The sequence below is a fragment of the Dermacentor silvarum genome, chromosome 1 (genome assembly GCF_013339745.2).
Source record: "Dermacentor silvarum isolate Dsil-2018 chromosome 1, BIME_Dsil_1.4, whole genome shotgun sequence".
Taxonomy (NCBI): Eukaryota; Metazoa; Arthropoda; class Arachnida; order Ixodida; family Ixodidae; genus Dermacentor; species Dermacentor silvarum.
In genome coordinates, this window is record NC_051154.1 from 421617963 (window position 1) to 421635494 (window position 17532).

The 17532-nt window shown below is 47.0% G+C and overlaps 1 protein-coding gene across 3 annotated transcripts in view; it reads left to right on the top strand.

Annotated features, from left to right (window-relative positions):
- Positions 1-8266: 8266 nt before the first annotated feature.
- Positions 8267-17532, top strand: part of LOC119437625 (valine--tRNA ligase, mitochondrial-like) — a 201138-nt gene continuing 191872 nt past the window's right edge. For 2 of the 3 annotated variants that reach the window (XM_037704619.2, XM_049660745.1), the window contains exons 1-2: positions 8267-8377; positions 12506-12545. In XM_037704619.2, coding sequence (XP_037560547.1) covers positions 8303-8377; positions 12506-12545 — 115 coding nt within the window. In that variant the 5' untranslated portion in view covers positions 8267-8302. The remainder of the gene's footprint in view (positions 8378-12505; positions 12546-17532) is intronic. The other variant, XM_049660746.1, reaches the window with a different exon arrangement.

Consider the following 17532-nt stretch of genomic DNA (forward strand, 5'->3'; position numbering starts at 1 on the left):
CACCATGGGATTCCTTTCAGTGAGCCCCTGAGCAAGCTGGCGATACTTGTCGATGCACACGCTGACACTGTCAACAGTGTTGTTAGTGCCAACGTGCACGATGACAACATCAAAACCAGCTACCTTGTCAGCAATCATTGACAGCAAATACTCAATCCTTATTCCTCTATGCGCGGCAACACTGACTGACAAACTACGACGCGATGGGAAATACTGGTCCACGTATTTCAACATCGAGTCGCCGGCAACCAAAACACGTGTCATTTTGCAAGCAGTACAATATAAAATGACACCGAGAAGAAAAGAAAAAAGAAAAGCGAGAAAATAAATCTGAGCTTTTTCACGAACGAAAGCAGGCTACCTTCTAGTCAGCAGTATACATGTTTACAAATTCGAGAAATCCGCGCTAGGGATGAATAAAGCAAGCGGTCACGAACAAGAGCAGTAAGATCGGCAGATACGCGATAAATACAATCAATATAGTAATTAGAAAAGATTATTATAATATTAGCAAGTATAAAATAATGCTGCAATGCAGCTTTCGCGCAAATAAAAGGCTGATGTTAAAGGCTTGTGAGGCAGCAGAACCAGGCCTTGGGACCAGCACCAGTGGCAGCAGAAAAGCACGGCTTACAAGCACGGCTGATGGGATGCATACATCAACAGTATGTCACGTGCAAACAACAAGAAATCAAACTACGCGCCCACAAGAAACCGGAAATACGCATGCGTGAGACGTTGTCTTTCAGTGACGTCACTTCTGTGCATTGCAGGAGTTGTTTCTGTGCGGACTCGTCTAGAGTGCCGCACGGCGCAGCAGTCATCGCCTAAAATGTTCCTGCCCAACTCTCAGCTTGGCATGATTACATCTGCGCATAGGTTGGCAGTGCGGGAGAATACTCACTCACACTCACTCACCATAATTTTTCCCATGCCCCGCACTCACTCACGTTCACACTCACCTCCACTAACCCTCACAGCACTTACTCACACTCACTGGTGCTCACTCGTACTCACCTCCACTCACACTCACAGACACTCACTCGCACTCATCTCCACTCACACTCATAGGCACTCACTCGCACTCACCTGCACTCACACTCACTGGCACTCACACTCACTGGTACTCACTTGCACTCGCGCTCATCTCCACTCACACTCACTGGCACTCACTCGCACTCACCTCCCCTCACACTCACAGGCACGCACTCGCACTTGCACTCACAATCACTGGTACTCACTCACACTCGCACTCACCTGCACTCACACTCACTGGCACTCAACTGCACTCACAATCACTGGCACTCACTTGCGCTCACCTCTACTCACACTTACTGGCACTCATTCGCACTCACCTCCACTCACACTCACTGGCACTCACTCGCACTCACCCCTTTGAAATGAGTACGAGTGTGAGTGAGTGCACTCATGAGTCACTGTGCCGATCTATACCGCTCACAATCCATGTATATTCATAACGAAGCTTCCAATTTACCTGTTGCATCGGGAGTGCGCCAAGGCAGTGTTTTGGACCCAGTTTTATTTTTAATATACATAAAAGATTTGCCTTCCCGATTACGTGGTAACATCCATCTATTTGCCGACTATTATATTTTGTACTGCGAAATTAATCAAAGTGATAATCACCATATACAAAATTCTGCCTTAGTGTCAGTAGTGGCAGATGACTCTAAATACCCAAAAATCTGTAACGCTAACAGTAAGAAAGAAACAGATATCTGAGTTTACTTAGATTATTAATGGCACGCCTCTCACTTGTGCATTTCAGCGTAAATATTTAGGTGTCACTTTAACATACGCTCTCCGATGGGAAAGCCATGTGAACAAAATAACCTCAAATAGAAATCAATGTACATGCTGAGCACTAAACCGACTCTTCTTTCTAAGAAGACACCTTCGTCTTGCGCCCTCAGATAAAATTTGCTGGCCTACAAAATGCTTGTTCGAACAGTGCTGGAGCACGCCAATATTGTTTGGTTTCCGTACACAAAATAACTCATTGCAAGAATGGAAGGGGTGCAGAGGAAGGCAATAAGGTTATGTTTTAATAAATACAAATTAACGGATTCATTGACTAAACTATTAACGAGAGCTGGTTTATTAACACTGCAAAGTAGAGCAAAACTAGCACGACTAAAGTTTACGTTTCAATTTATTCATGGTGACATAAACATTGACGTCAGCCCCAAACTCTCTCTGTCATTGACATTAGACGTGTGCATGCTTACCGCCCATGCTCGCTAAGCTCCCCTTCGGTCCGATTGAGCCAAGAGAGCGGGAAATAGAGGGAGAGATTGACTGTCCGTATACTTAGTCAACCACTTAACGCTGAAACAAACACAAAAGGGAGAACAAAGCGGTATCTATCATTGCATCTTCGCTTTTTCCCCATGTATGCGAGCGTGCGTGTCTGTTACTTTGTGCTAACTTGGCTAGTCCCTCTTCCGCTCTGCCTGTTTATATAAGGAGCCTGTATGTGTACGTTTAAGAGCGAAGCAGGAAGAAAATTAGGCACCATTCCACCCTCTAAAGGCGGATTACCAGGGAAGCTGTAGCAAATCACACGGTATAAAACATCTTCACTCAGTGGAAGTCATGGCAAAATTTGCCGGTCATGATTTGAATATGTCTGCCATCAGCGCTCCAGCCCATACATATTCCCTGGTGTATTAAAGAAAATGTCGCAGTTTTGCCCGAAAGGCGAAGCTTCGATTGCGATAGCAAATTAGTAGAGAGCTATACGATGCAAGGATAGTAGTTTAATGGGCCGTATAAACTTGTAAACATTCGCCTACTAACTAAATAGACAAGCACGGTGTCACGCACGATCATGTAAACATGAACGCATCTCGCTCGATGACCGCGGAAACTCGCTGTCAGAACGCTGGAGTAAGGAGGCGCAGCTATAGCCGCGAGCGAATTGACCTTCGTGCCCCCTCTCGCTTCAAAGTGAACTAAACGTCGAAAACACGGCGCATACGAAGTTACTGGCTCTAGTTGAACATAATTGACGTCGCAAATCGCTTTGAAGAGGAGGCGCGCGCGCTCGCCCTTTTTCCACGTCGGAGATCGCTTTCGAGATACGACACCCACGCGGCCGCCGCCAAAGCAAGACGACCCCCCCCTCCCCCCCTCATCCCTTCCCCAATGCCTGACGCCACAGTGCTCTTACACCGTGGCCTGACGCGCGACAGAAGCAGGGCGCTTCCGCCCCGCCATTTCTCTCGCGCGCGCGAGATTGAGCAGCAAGTGTGCAAGCTTGCACTCGCACACGCAGCGTACCGCCGGCACGCTGCGACGATTTTAGCGTGTTTGGACTTTATACGGAACCTCACAACGACGTCCATGACCACGGCAGAAATTCGCTTGGAGTGTCCATATAATTGCTATCGCAATATAATATATCCGCTCGTCTCATTATACATTGTCTCACTCATGCCTGATCCTTGGATTATTAAGACCTTAGTGAGTTGTTTCCATCTTGGAGTGCACAATCTGCTAGTGCGATAAGTCTTCACCGCGAGTGAGCTTGTGCACACAACGCGCCTCCATTTTTCCGCAAGCAAGGTGAACTGATATCACCTCTGCTTATCGTTCAAGCACTCACCACGTTCACACTCACTTCCACTCACAACCACTCACTTATGTTCACATTCACCTGCACTCACACTCACATTCACACTCACCTCTACACACCCAGAAGCACTCACCCCGTTCACACTCGCAGCACTCAGTCACGTTCACACTCAGCTCCACTCACACAGCACTCAGTCACGTTCATACTCATCTCTACTCACACTCACAGGCACTCACCACGTTCACACTCACTTCCACTCACACTCATTGGCTCTCACCTCCACTCAGACTCACTGGCACTCACCTCCACTCACTGGCACTCACCTCCACTCACTCACACTCACCGGCACTCACTCTCACTAGCACTCACTCTCACTCGCACTCACTGACACTCACTCATAGGCGTATCTACCGGAGGGGCAGGGGGGGCACTTGCCCCCCCACTGCCAAAAGTGGGGGGGCAAAGTATGCCATTTGCCCCCCCACTTTCGAAAGCGGGCACTTTCGGCTACACAATGGAAAGTCCAACAAAACTACAGCAGAAGCTAAATTTTATATCTTAATGGAGTCACCACGTTAATAATGCTTTTCTTTACTACGTATCCCCGGTTATGGCAGCGAGTATTGTGCCTCCTCGTGACGCGCTGTAGCGAGAGACGTGCGAGATTCGCCATACACGCTTGCATTGCGCAGAAGTCCTGGCGCTGGACAGTTACCGCAGTTACATATTACCGCCTAACCATACTTGAAAAAACAAAACAATGGGCTTGATATATTTAACCTTCGGGCGAGGGTAGAGGTCCGGATAAAGTTTTAATCAGCCGCTCCCAATGATGGGTGTGCCTTACTGCATGAAATGGTTGGATTATCAAATGCTGGAACTGTTGAATCTCCGTCCAGAAATAGTCTACGTAGTGTTGCAGTATAAATATATATCTTATCACCATCAAAAATCTAATCAAATCACTTACAGGTCTAACTGCCGATTTTCTTTGTGTAATCACGACTTGTCGTATATTTATTCATTTATTCAGTTATTCATGATACCTCAAAGGTCCCAGAACGGGACATTACATGAGGGGTGGGCACGTAGAAAAATGGCGGGACAGGTTAGGTGGCGTGACTTCAAAGATGTTCTTCATTATCAGTTTTGAAATGGGAAATGTCTGTGATGAGGGCGATGTCAGAAGGGTTTTCCATTCTCAGGCTGTGTGCAGAATAAAAGAAAGCTTATACATAGTGGAATGGGCGCGTGGTATATACACAGCATTGGGATGCATATGGCAGGAGAAATGATGCGCTAGAATGATGATTTGGTTACCTGTGGGCAGCGAATGAAAGAACCTAAAAAAAATATGAGCACTTTTGCGGCAGGAGGTGAGCGAGGGAAGACACAACCGGGATTTTAAGGCTGAGACACTTGTATTATAGGAGTAGTCAGAAAGAATGAGACTGACAGCACGGTTCTGAACCGATTCAAGGGAATTAATCATATTAACCTGGTTGGTTATCACAGATAGCACTGGCATATTCTAGTTTAGAATGGATTAAGGTTTTATATGCAAGTTCATTTATTCATGATACCTCAAAGATCCCAGAACGGGACATTACATGAAGGTCTGCGAGGTTATATGTTCGTGAAATTGACCTCGGTCGAATGTGCAGAGCCATTTAAGTGCCAACAGAACACTTAACTGAATTTTTCTAAAGGCAGCTATGTCACTTCTGCTTTTATCGATTTAATTTTCAGGCCGTTTCTGAATAAGGGCTACCCTACTACTTGTTTGCCGGCAGGAGCAAGAACAGCACATATTTTATATTTTGAAGAAATGAAGACCATCTTATTGTGACGTGTTCCGAAAATTTGAACTGCGTGGTTGCTTACGTACTCGAAAAACCGCTACTGAATACTCGCTTTCCCCCAGTTTTTATGTTTTATACGCGCCATTTAGTTGTTGATCCCGGTATCCTCAGTAAACTATGCGGGGCACGGTGTTAATATTTATTCGAAGTACGAAACAATATCCTGAGTGACGAGCGATAAACATTCTTTCTGTGTAGGTTCATTGCAAGCCTTTGTAGAAAGTTGCATATTGAAGTGTTCCAGGGTGCCATACCACAGCTTCCCCCGACTCCTAAAAAAATTGCATGAGATATGGACTTGAAATTCCATGAAAATAGGGAGAATTTTAAGCGCAATGCGTTGCGAAAATCTTACTTTCCTGCTTTTATGCAAGTGTTGCAGATAATTACTAAACCCTTGTTTTCCCATTTGTTCCCGTGCACCATACGGGATGCGTATAGGTTGCTTCTCCGATGTCCTTGGTGAGCTAAACAAGGCATCTTGTTTATATCTGGGGATAATTAAATTTTCTGACGAAGTAAGATGCGTATTTATGAATTGCTGTTTTTTTTTAAGTTTCCAGCAAGAAGTGTTTCAAGGCATTGCACGGGCACAAGGTTTAAAACGGAACACTAACATATGGGTAACTTTACAAAGTATGTGATGTAATTACAGGAAACAAACATTTAGTGCAACTGTTCGAAAAAAAAAACTGCTTCACTAAAAATCGGGTTGTAAGTCACCAAGTTTGCCCACCTCTGCCGTCTTTTTCTTTTTAGTATTGAGAGTAGTTTATGTTGATTGTACTTCGTTCTGTATAACCTCGACAGTACTATTACCTTAACTAGCGATATGCTGCATTTATGCATTTATGCTGTAGACTTAAACACCAAGTAAAATTCTTTGTTTAATTATACCCGTGTCACACGGGCACGTTTGGAAGGCCTTCGAGTCGACGGCCTTCGAAACGCCACAACTCTATCGACTCAAAGGAGTTGTCGCGCTGCTACACGGCACATTTGAAAGGCCGTTGAGTGGTTCAGGCGTTTCTCGCAAAATTGTGTGGCGCTGCGGATCTTTATTTTCGTTTTCATGTCACCAAAGGTTAAACAACATTAAAACCACTTAAAAGCGCTATAATTTCTTTTATGTTTGTTTATACGGCGAAATGGCGGCGATAGGACGGCAGCCGGCAGCACATGAAGTAGAGGGAGAGTGTACATGGAGGAAGGAATAAACACAAGCACGTCGCTGTTGTCGAGAGTACGTGCAGTTCGCACATATCAAGTAGCAAAAATACTTTATTGAATAATTAATAACACTCACAGAATTTTTAGAGCATTTTCGTTTGATTTGTTCTTTCTAACCATGAGTACGAGCACATTGTGAACGAGAATGCATGTTCGCGCTGTTTCCGCTTCCGTAGCTCAAAGGCCATCGAGATTTCGGTAGAGTTGTAGAGTGCTCCGTTGACTCGATAGACTATTGACTCGACGGCCTTCGAAACCGCTCGTGTAGCAGCTCGAACTTGACCTTTGAGTCAACTGACCATCGGTTGGAAGGCCTTCGAAACGCCCGTGTGACACGGGTATTAGTAAAATTTACTGCAATAAATGTGCATTTTTTTGTGAGCTGCACTGCTGCTACTCGGTTGGATCAGGGACCTCTGGGCACTCAATGCCATTTGTCCCTATTTCACATATAGATTTTAGTGACAAGAAATAAATGCAAATTCAAATAAATTTTCGGGCCGCGATGGTTCACCATGTGTTATTGAGAAATAGGTCTATTGTTACAAATACAAATACCTGATAGATGCATTTCCACGCTTTTTCACTCATTATAGTAGTAACTAATATATATATATATATATATATATATATATATATATATAGAGAGAGAGAGAGAGAGAGAGAGTCAGATCTGCGGTTAGCCCCCCCCCCCCCCCCCCCCCTCGAGAAATAGTTGGTACGCCTCTGCACTCACTCGCACTCACCTCCACTCACTCGCACTCACCTGCACTCACACTCACTGGCACTCACTCGCACTTGATCACCTGCACTCACACTCAGTGGCACTCACTCGCACTCACCTGCACTCACACTCAGTGGCACTCACTCGCACTCACACTCACTGGCACTCACCTGCACTCACACTCAGTGGCACTCACTCGCACTCGCACTCACGCCTTCGAAATGAGTGCGAGTGAGTGTGAGTGAGTGCGCCGACCTATGCGACCTATGCATCTGCGTCCGCTCCGCGCGCCCCTTTGTGCGTCGTACGGCGTCTACGACGTCGTCATCGGCGATGCGACACGGTAGAAACAAGCAGCTGTGAGCTCGCCCCTGGTGTAGCGATGTTAGTCTCCAGGATGACCTTGTTCAGTCCTCGTGCGCAGTAAAACACTTCCCGATCCGTCAGAGTAAAATGCCTCATTTACATCGACTGAGCACACATCGCTTCGCAGGAGGCGATATTCTTACGTGCAGTGTCCTTTCGTCTCTGAGCGCAGCAACGTCTCGGACGAGCACCAAGTGAACGGCAGGCGCTGGGTGCTCCCACTCGAGACGACGCGCGATGAGAGTGTTAAAAAAGTGGAAAGAGCTTGATAACAGCAAGTTCTCCGAAAGAAGGCGTAGCTCATAGCCACTTCTACATTTGTTTTCAATAGTTTTCATTCTACGTGCCGGGAGTATGCATTACGTGTGAAAACCACACAGTGGGCGTTTGACACAACTCATGTCAAAAGCGAAACTGAAAGCCAACGCGCAATTGCATTCAATCCACAGAACACCATTCAATCCAGAACAATCCAATCCTTAAGTTTTGTAAACATTTCTTGCTGCCGACCATGTTATAACCATGTGGAGTTATCCCCGAGCAGCTTTCTGTGTTCTCTGTGCTTGCCAGAAGCGCTTCCCCGTGAAACTTGTTCAGGTGATGTTTCAAACACTTGTTCTTACACAGGATCACTAAGAATTTCGTACTTTTCATTCGTCCTTGTCGGATCAGATGTGACTTATCGTTCGTTTGCATTATGATAGCAAGGTGAAACACGTGTTTTATCCACTGTATTTTTGTGATTGCTGCCCTGGGGTACGTAACAAACATTCATTAGGACGCATGCTAGTAGCTTTTTGATGACCTTGGCTCTTACTTTTGTGCTCCTCATATAGCATGTGTGGGTCATTTACCTTTGCACCAATATCTGCGGCCTCGGCATAACCGCAAGTTGTTTATTTGAACTTAACGTTAAAAGAATGAACTTCTATTCTTCTAACGTTGAGTTTAACTCAGTTTGGTGCCAATTGCAGGTTGTTCGTAACTGCCCGTGTCTGTGTCCTCTCACGAACGAATGAAACGCGATAAAGCGAGCGCGTGGCCTTCGGTACATTCGGCGTTGGGGTGAAGCGTGCGCGCTTCGATAAATGATCAGTATCATGCCAGTAGCACGCGCATTGACAGGGATTTCACGTGTAACCATCCACGATGTGAACGTTTCCAATTGGCACTACGCAATGAACCTCGAGTCGCTACTTCGGATTATCGAATTTCATTGATTCCCATTGCATTATTCACTTTACATGGGGCTAGCAAGTGGTGGCGACTGCTACTGCGGAGTCTGACGTAGAAGTTAGCTCAGCAGGCAGCCGAACATTATCGCTATGAAATGCCGATTCGCATATGTAACGATAGTCATAGGCCTGTCTAAGCGACGGTTAAACCTAGATCGCCTGCAGTTCAGTGCACTGAATTCATTGCATCTGAACTGCTTGAGTGAGGTTATTCAACACAGGGCTGCGTACTTACCGCCAAAGTACCTTTGCCGATGCGTCAAAGACGAAAGTGCGCAGTATTCGTTACTCACTTTTTTAAGGATAGACGAGGAGCACTCGAAAAAGGCAGACTGAGAGCTAGTTGGTATTGCTTTTTGTACATAGTAGTGCAAAGACGGCGGCATAAACTGCAAAAACGAAGACTCTGCACGGACAGGAAAACTCAATCGTGTAGAAATTCAGCATGTTATACCATCTTGGACCCTCCTGTTATGAGTTTAACTCAACCCTGCAACCATTATGCAACAAGAAACAAAGCTCACGCCCTGCCATCCCTCTGTGGGTTGTGCCAGCGGATTGAAGTCCAGATGTTCTGCAGTCATTTGTCAGGTGTGGAGATTTCATTCATTACTCAAGATGCATGGGCGTGTTAAATTTAGCAAGCTTTTATCAGAGGTGCACTTTATTTTTGCACATTGTGTTCGTTTGATGTTCGTTACGCATTCATCAAATGGTTCTCCTGAAGGCACAGATCTAATCACTTGCATAGTGCTCAGCAATTGAAATGCGATACTAGGAGCACGAGGCTGCCTGGCACTTTTTGCACCGCCGATGAGCACTGCAGACACAGAGCTGATGAATTTTTGTATCAAATGAAGGAGAGAGTGTTTGTGATGCATTGAGGTATGCATTCACCCAGTGCTCACCGGCAATGCAAAAAGTGCTGAGCCCTGTACCTTGTGGGCATTGTTTATGCACCTTAACGCCACTATGTTTCCATCTTGTCACTGAGCAATGCCTTCTTTTATATTGTTATTATTACTAGTGCCACTTCTGTGCTGTCTACTGATGGCAGTCTGGGAGTCAGTAAAAATGGCAATCTTAAGGTGTGGTAAGCTCTATTTGTATGTACTTGAGTATCACGAGAACAAGGTGAGAGCAGGAGCCTCCTGCTCTCACCTTGTTCTCCTGATACTCATCGTCTTGAATTTCCATCTCCAGCATACCCAGTGTTTTCCCTGGTTTTGTATGTACTTATCATTGCCAGCTCCACAGTTGGTAAGGTTGCAGTGGTATGTGGAACGCCCATTCCATATCAATTTGATGAAGGGCAGAAGAAAGCTGTAGAAGCACCTTTGCCGTCACTGTGTATTTGTGTGTCTGTGAACACTTGAGGGTAATTACAAAGTTTTTTTCGACAAGTGTGCCTGGAGCAATTTGTACAGTGTTAAACAGGAAGTTTCAGACATTATCTGTATTTCAGCCATTGCGAGCCAAATGGGGGATACACGTGCTAGGCTCTTTTGGGGGCCTAGCAAGAACAGCACTTTCAGAACTGCTGACAATGGTTATAAAAAATGCCACCACTTTTTTTTTTCATTGCAAGAGAAAGGCTGGTCCATCAAACAATTCAGGAACATTTTCCAATCCGATGTGCGATGCAACTGCTCAATATTATTTAGAGCTCTCTGGTCCACTTGCAGCCTCAGAGGCAATAGTAGGTGCTTCCCTAAGCAGAGGCATAGGCTGCATCTCACAAGGAAATCAAAGCATTAACCAGAGGGCAACATGAAGGTCACATTTCCATTGGGCCATCAAACCATGTGGCACATTCAGGACTGGCATTGCATTCATCACAAGACAGTGCACAGATGATTGATGCATCTGCAACGCAGTTGTTTGGCAGCAGCTGGCACTCCTAGCAGTCAAGGCAGCCACATACATGGGAAAGGTTTGCAACTTGCACTAAAAAAATTTAATGGCGACTTGCTAAGAGATGGGATCATTGATAGTTATGCTTTAGTAACAGTGTTGTTGCACGCACTGTGTTGGTGTCTCACTGAGGTACAGTCAGCTCAAGGTTTGATGAGCGCGTTGGCTAGGATGATATGCAACTACAGCTGACTGAGCAGGTGACATCTGCAGACCAACTTCACCCAAGTGCTCTGTCGCATTTAGAGCTCTCTGCTTGCGTGCACCCTTGTGTGTAGGGTCGTTTATTCACAGAGCAATGTCATCAGCGCAAGTAGGCATGCCTATTGGAATGTCATGGCCCTGAGCCAAACTGCTTGGAAACATGCACGCTGAGCAAGGCGTGATGTCACTAAAGTGTGTAAAATCCAGGAAATACATTGTAGGGTACCTATGAAGGGCTATTGTCTTCCTCAAATTTTGCTGTAACAGTAAATTGATATATTGATCGAATTCTTAACTACTCCTCTTCACTTCACCTTCAGGATAGCATCGAACAACTTTATTGAAGCAATGCAGAATAGGTTTGTCTCAACTGTGCCAACTCTTATTTATTTATTTTTTTGCTGCGGTTCTTGTTGCATGGACGACTGGTCCCAGTAAACTTCCAGTGCCACTGTGTACAATAATTCTCTCAGTTGTGCTTAGCCATGTAAGCACTCGAGGAGCAGCAAATGGACATTCTGTCTAGATGGAAGCTAGAGAGGTGTATTCTATTTTGCACTAGTTTATCTGTGCCACGGTGATGGCCATGGCCCTGTGCAGATTTGAATGCACTGGGATTGCAGAAACTGCTCAGTTTTCAATGCTGCAAGATACATGTGGTCATGGTTACAGTGATTGTTGATTTGGCACAAAGTATGATGAAATAAAAACTAAGGGGAAAAAGAGAAGGCAGTTTTTTGACTTACCACAGTGAATAAATTTAGTTAACAAAAATGATTGCCATGATGGCTTATCGTCGAAGGCTTTACGCTGTGATAAGTTTAATAATACTGTCATGCCTCGTTATCATGACCCTCATTAACAGGGACGACTTGACCTATGTCGAAACTTGCTGCCTGGGCAATGGACAGGGTGGAAACGGACAAGGCGTTAGAAGCCAATGTATTTTTGTCATGCTAAATAGACAGCGTCGGCATGGATGGACAGGACCTCCTCTAAATTAGAACCAGAAGGCCCACGCGCACTCGCAGTAAAATGCGTGGCAGCGCCTGCAAGTCTCACAAGTTGCGCTGGTGAGAGGCACAACCTCACTGGCCAGTGGCACAGTGGCACAGTCATGTGACAGCTTCGCTATTAATGTGTTTTGTGAAGCATATGTGCTTTCCAAGTCAGACTCCAATGTACATGTTCCAGTTGTGTGACTGGCATTCTGTACACAAACGTCAATGGAGACAGGGGAGCTTTTTCTTTGTTATATGCTAACTTCTTCAATTATGGATGCACAAATTGAGAGGTTTTTCATGATGGCCTGTGCTCATATTTCATCACTGTTTTCCTCTGACCTCTCCTATGTTGTTTTTCTGTATTTCAGAGGCTCTCTGCAACTGTTTCTAGCAGTGCACTTCCTAAAGGTAATTGAAGACATTGTTTATCTCATGGCAGTTTTACTTAGCAAAGGTTCTCGTAATTCTGTCACCTAGCTGGGGGGAAAAGACATGGCATACTGCTCTTGTTTAAACTTCCAGAACCTCAGTATCGCTGCCTCTACTTGTTTCCTATGCTTCATTCTACTGTGCGTCTGCTTGGTGCATACCTGCGAACTCTCCCAAACTTACCGTGAAGTTTGCAAACTTTATCTTGTTTTACTATTTTATGAACATTGAGTCAAGTTTTACAGAACAGTTCTGTTTGCAAAAAAACTTCACTCGTTCTTCCTCAAACCTTCTGTTGAAAGTCTTCTGATGGTGAAAGGATGCAGCAGGGGTACCTGCTTCCAGCAAGTTTGTACAGACAAGTTCCTGAAGCAAACAAAATCAATACCAAAGGTACTGGAAAAGTATGTGTGGTCTGCAAATGATTTCTTGCTTGTCAGTATTATTCGCTGTGCCAGGTTTGTCGCTGCTTGTGTGCTGCATCTACAGATAAAGCATGGGCTCAGGGACAGCTTTTAAAAAAAAATACATGCTACCCCATCACAAGTTGGCAGGTATGCTGATGTGCCTTCCATTTTTACTGTGGCAGTTGTATTCAGCGCATTTGATCAAGGTCACAATACTAAGATACACGCCCTCTGTCTAAAAACAAGTTCAGGCACACTTCTGAAAAAGAATGAAAAGTTGGGCAAGTTGTTGGCATTCTTCTGCAGCATGAAAGTTACACGAGATTAAATTCTGGGGTTTTACATGCCAAAACCTCGATCTGATTATGAGGCACGCTGTAGTGGAGGGCTCCTGATTAATTTTGGCCACCTGGGGTTCTTTAATGTGAACTATGTACGAAAGCGTTTTTGCATTCTGCCCCCATTGGAATTCGGCTGGGACTGAACCCTCGAGCTCAGCAGCGCCATTGAATATTAAATCGAATCGTCAAGACTGCACTTGTATATCCACACTAGCAATTTTTGTGTAGATGAAGAAGTGCATTTTTCACAAGTGCATTTCTGATAGATCGGGCCATGAACATTTCAAGATTGTGAGTGTGTTCTGTTGTGCATTGAAAGGAACTGGCAGGCATTTTTGTATTACTTTCCTTTTAATTTCTTCATAGATTGAATTATTCATGCATTTTATTATGCATAGACAATGAAGAAAAAAACTTTTTTTTGCATGGAACACTTTTTATAAAATGGCTTTGCTAGCACATATACTAGCACAAGGTGGATACATTGTAGCGATGCCTTTTTTGATGCTAATGACTTTTGGCGCTTCTCGCGTGAGCGTCACTTGACCACTCACGAACTCTGAAAGCACTGACAGGCATTGACGTCGGGAAAAGGCGTTGCTACAAAATTGTGGCCCAGGTGACGTGTCATATGTATTTGTAGCGCCCACCGACGCTGCAACGCGGGGCGCTTTGGTCGGCACTCCCAACCAGTGCCTTGGCGCCGACTGTCAAGGAACTAAATAATAAAGAAGCGCAGCGCGTGCTCGAAGCGCAAGCTCGGCACGCGCAGTGTTGTTCCAGGAGCTTGAGACGCTGGTCGTGGCGGCCTCCGCTCGGCTTGCCGCCTTCTAAGTAGGAACTACGGCACGGCTCGTTCGCCGCTGTCACGTTCTTCCTACAATGGTGACCCGGACGTGATCGGCCACGACGTGCACCGGCCACGGCGCTCACCAAGCCACGACGCTCACCAGGCCACGGCGCTCACCGGCCACGGCGCTCACCAGGCCACGGTAGGAGAACGCCGGCCACGGTACCAGAACACCGGCCACGGTACGAGCACGCCGGCCACGGTGCGAGCACGCCGGTCACGGTACCAGCACGCCGGCCATGCGGAGCGGTGACACGTCAGCTACTCTCACTCCTCGGATCATGTCCCTGCGCCTAGCGCTGACTGGCCTGACCCTAGCCCTGATGGTTCAGGCGACTTCTACGAGGACCAGTTGCGGCTCGGGAACGCCAACAGCCTACGACCCGCGGCCCCTTACGATGCGGACCGTCAGCGGGCTCTGCTCGAGGGACCGTTCCATCGGGCGCCCGTGCAGCAGCTAAGCCTCACTTGTCCTACCAACGATCCAGCGCCGTGTTCGATATTGGAAAGCTGCAGCGCCGTAAGTCACCGCAGCCGTGTCCTCGTCGTTGAGTGTCCACCTCGGCTGCGGGAGTTCGCGGGTTCGAAACCAGGCGGCCGCCGGTTACCCACCGGAATACAAATCGAGCACAAGCGACCCCCGGCCAGACGCCCGGCTTTCTTCAGGGGTGCTCGCTTGGAAGAAGCTCCGCTAACCCCGCCATCCCCCTCAGGGGATTACTTTCGAACAACCCTTCAGCCTGCAAAGGTGGTTACATACAACCCGGCCTGCGCGGCTCAAACTCGAGTGATGCATCGATGTGCAGCTCACTGCGCGCTCATTCCCGCACACTGGTAACCCCCACCGAGGGGCCCACAGCTCTCGCGCCTGTACAAGGACTACGCGAGAATCACCTGGACCGTCAACGGTCATCTCCTGAAGAACCTCATCGACCGCTCCACCCTAAGCACCGTGAAGAACGACGTCTCCGTTAAGGTCTCCAAGATCGCCATCAACCAGCTGGAGAGGCTTCCCCTCCGACAACGGCGAGTTGGTCTTTCAATGCACGGCCCTATCGACGCGCAAGTCACCTAGGCAACCATCGCGCTTGGTTCCATCTTCGAGGACACCTGTACGAGCAACGCCCAGTGCGATCCTCGCGGGGCCTCGTGCAGCGAGGGCCTTTACCTCTACAAGCCATTCGAGCCCGTGAGCCTAAATCCAAGCACCTGACCTGCCGCACCGACACCGGTCTCGGCTAGCCCTGCGACTACTCCGAGCAGTGCGTCTTCGCCCAGCTGAACGGCGTCTGCACGGACCATCTGATCGGTGACTGTGCTCTCGAGTTTGTCCGCTCGCTGGACGGCAAGACCGGCGACAAGCTACACACCACCGCCGGAAACGTATTGGACAGCCCTACAAGGCCAACAGCGAACGCCACACTACCGGAGCCGCTTGCCTCAAGGACGTCTGTGCGTGCGCCAGCCACAGGTGCACCTAAGATGCAGGCTGGAGTACAAAGATCCAACTTGGCTTCTCTCACTTCCTTCATCGACGTTCCGTCTGGGCGGGGAGCCCTGTAGCGCCCACCGACGCTGCAACGCGGGGCGCTTTGGTCGGCACTCCCAACCAGTGCCTTGGCGCCGACTGTCAAGGAACTAAATAATAAAGAAGCGCAGCGCGTGCTCGAAGCGCAAGCTCGGCACGCGCAGTGTTGTTCCAGGAGCTTGAGACGCTGGTCGTGGCGGCCTCCGCTCGGCTTGCCGCCTTCTAAGTAGGAACGACGGCACGGCTCGTTCGCCGCCGTCACGTTCTTCCTACATATTTGTAGATGACTGGCACTATGGCACTAAAGGCTGCTATGGTGGGGTAGATCAGGAAGCCTAACATGCTCGAAGATAGGGAAAATGCCAGAGACAACCGTGGCATGACATGCGAAATGTGGCATTGAGCGACACGTGATTACAGGCGCTGCTTCCTGTGCGGGCATTTTGAAAATGGGTAGCTGTTTCAATACATTGCGTTGCCGAGCACAAGGTTGCAGGTTCAATTCGAAGTGGTGGCATACCACTGGAGGTGAAACACAAAAATGCTCATGCACCATGCTTCGAGCGCACGTTACAGAATCCCAAGTCCTCAAAATTAAAATTAATCTGAAGCCCTCCACTACGGCGTCTCTTGTAACCCACTGTGCGGTTTCAAGACATTAAACCCCATAATTTAAAGCTGCTTCACTAAATTGCATGCCTTTTAAAGCCACTATACTTTCCTCTCTCAGTCATTCATGGTTGATTGAAACTAGTGTTTTATGGCATTTTTTTATTGTGTTAGCAGTTATGTTAACACTTCAGGCATGTTTGCACCATCAGTGCTGCCGTGCTGTCTAGGCGTCGACAGGGCATGCATGGCTCGCATGTAGAAGGATAGAAGGTCACCAGAGAGGTAAGACCTGCAGTGCGTTTGCTTGCAAAAATGACAAAGCCAAGTTGTGGATGCACCATCACGCTCTGCTCAGTCACCTCAGTGGCGGAGCCAGGGCAGTGTTCTTTCCGCTGCTTGCATGAGCGTTTTGCGCACAAGCACTAGTGTTGCTGCTGTGCAGCGGTGTGCATACACGGGTGCACAGCACCACTGTTGAGCATAGAGGGGTCTCAGTGAAACAGACAGTACACTTCAGGATGCAAATGCTCACGGTTTTCCTTCTGTCTCATCTCTCACGCCATTGAGGTCCGACACCTGCAATGCCAGCAGTGGCACTCATCAGACCAGCTTTGCAAGGCACCTGATGGCAGGGTGCTGTTTATGCTGTCTATGCTGCCAGAAGTTGCCTAGCATGCTGTGTTGTGCCAAGACACCTCTCCCGCGTATTCTTAGCATACCATCTTAAGAGCTTCAGTGCAATGGTAAACCTTGCTATTGCTTTCAAGGCCTTGCCTTTGGGAGAAACTGCCAAAATTTTTGGCTGTTTGAAATTATCCTGTAATCTCAGTAATGCAGTGGTGGTTGTTGGTTTTTATTGTTTTTAGTCTGCTAGGGGCTTTGAGCTGCTAAAGAAAATTCTGCATAATTTCTGTGATGCTGCCTGCTTTAACTGATTGAATGACCGTCTTCTGTCTGAACCTTGCAGATAACTCCCTCCATTTCAGTTATCGGTTATATCACTGATAAGATTCAAGAATGCAAATTTTGTAAGCCTGAGGGATTATAGGGCTCTTGTTAACACTTAAGTAATTTTGCTTTTCAAGCACGCGAACACCTTACGGTGATATCGCAGCAGTAGTTTCTTCAGTGGTAAAAGATGTTTCATTGTTGTATTGCTGTGTAAAAGATGGAAACATTCCTATTATACCTGAAAAAAATGTGTGGAGGGGAGTAATGCAACAGCGTT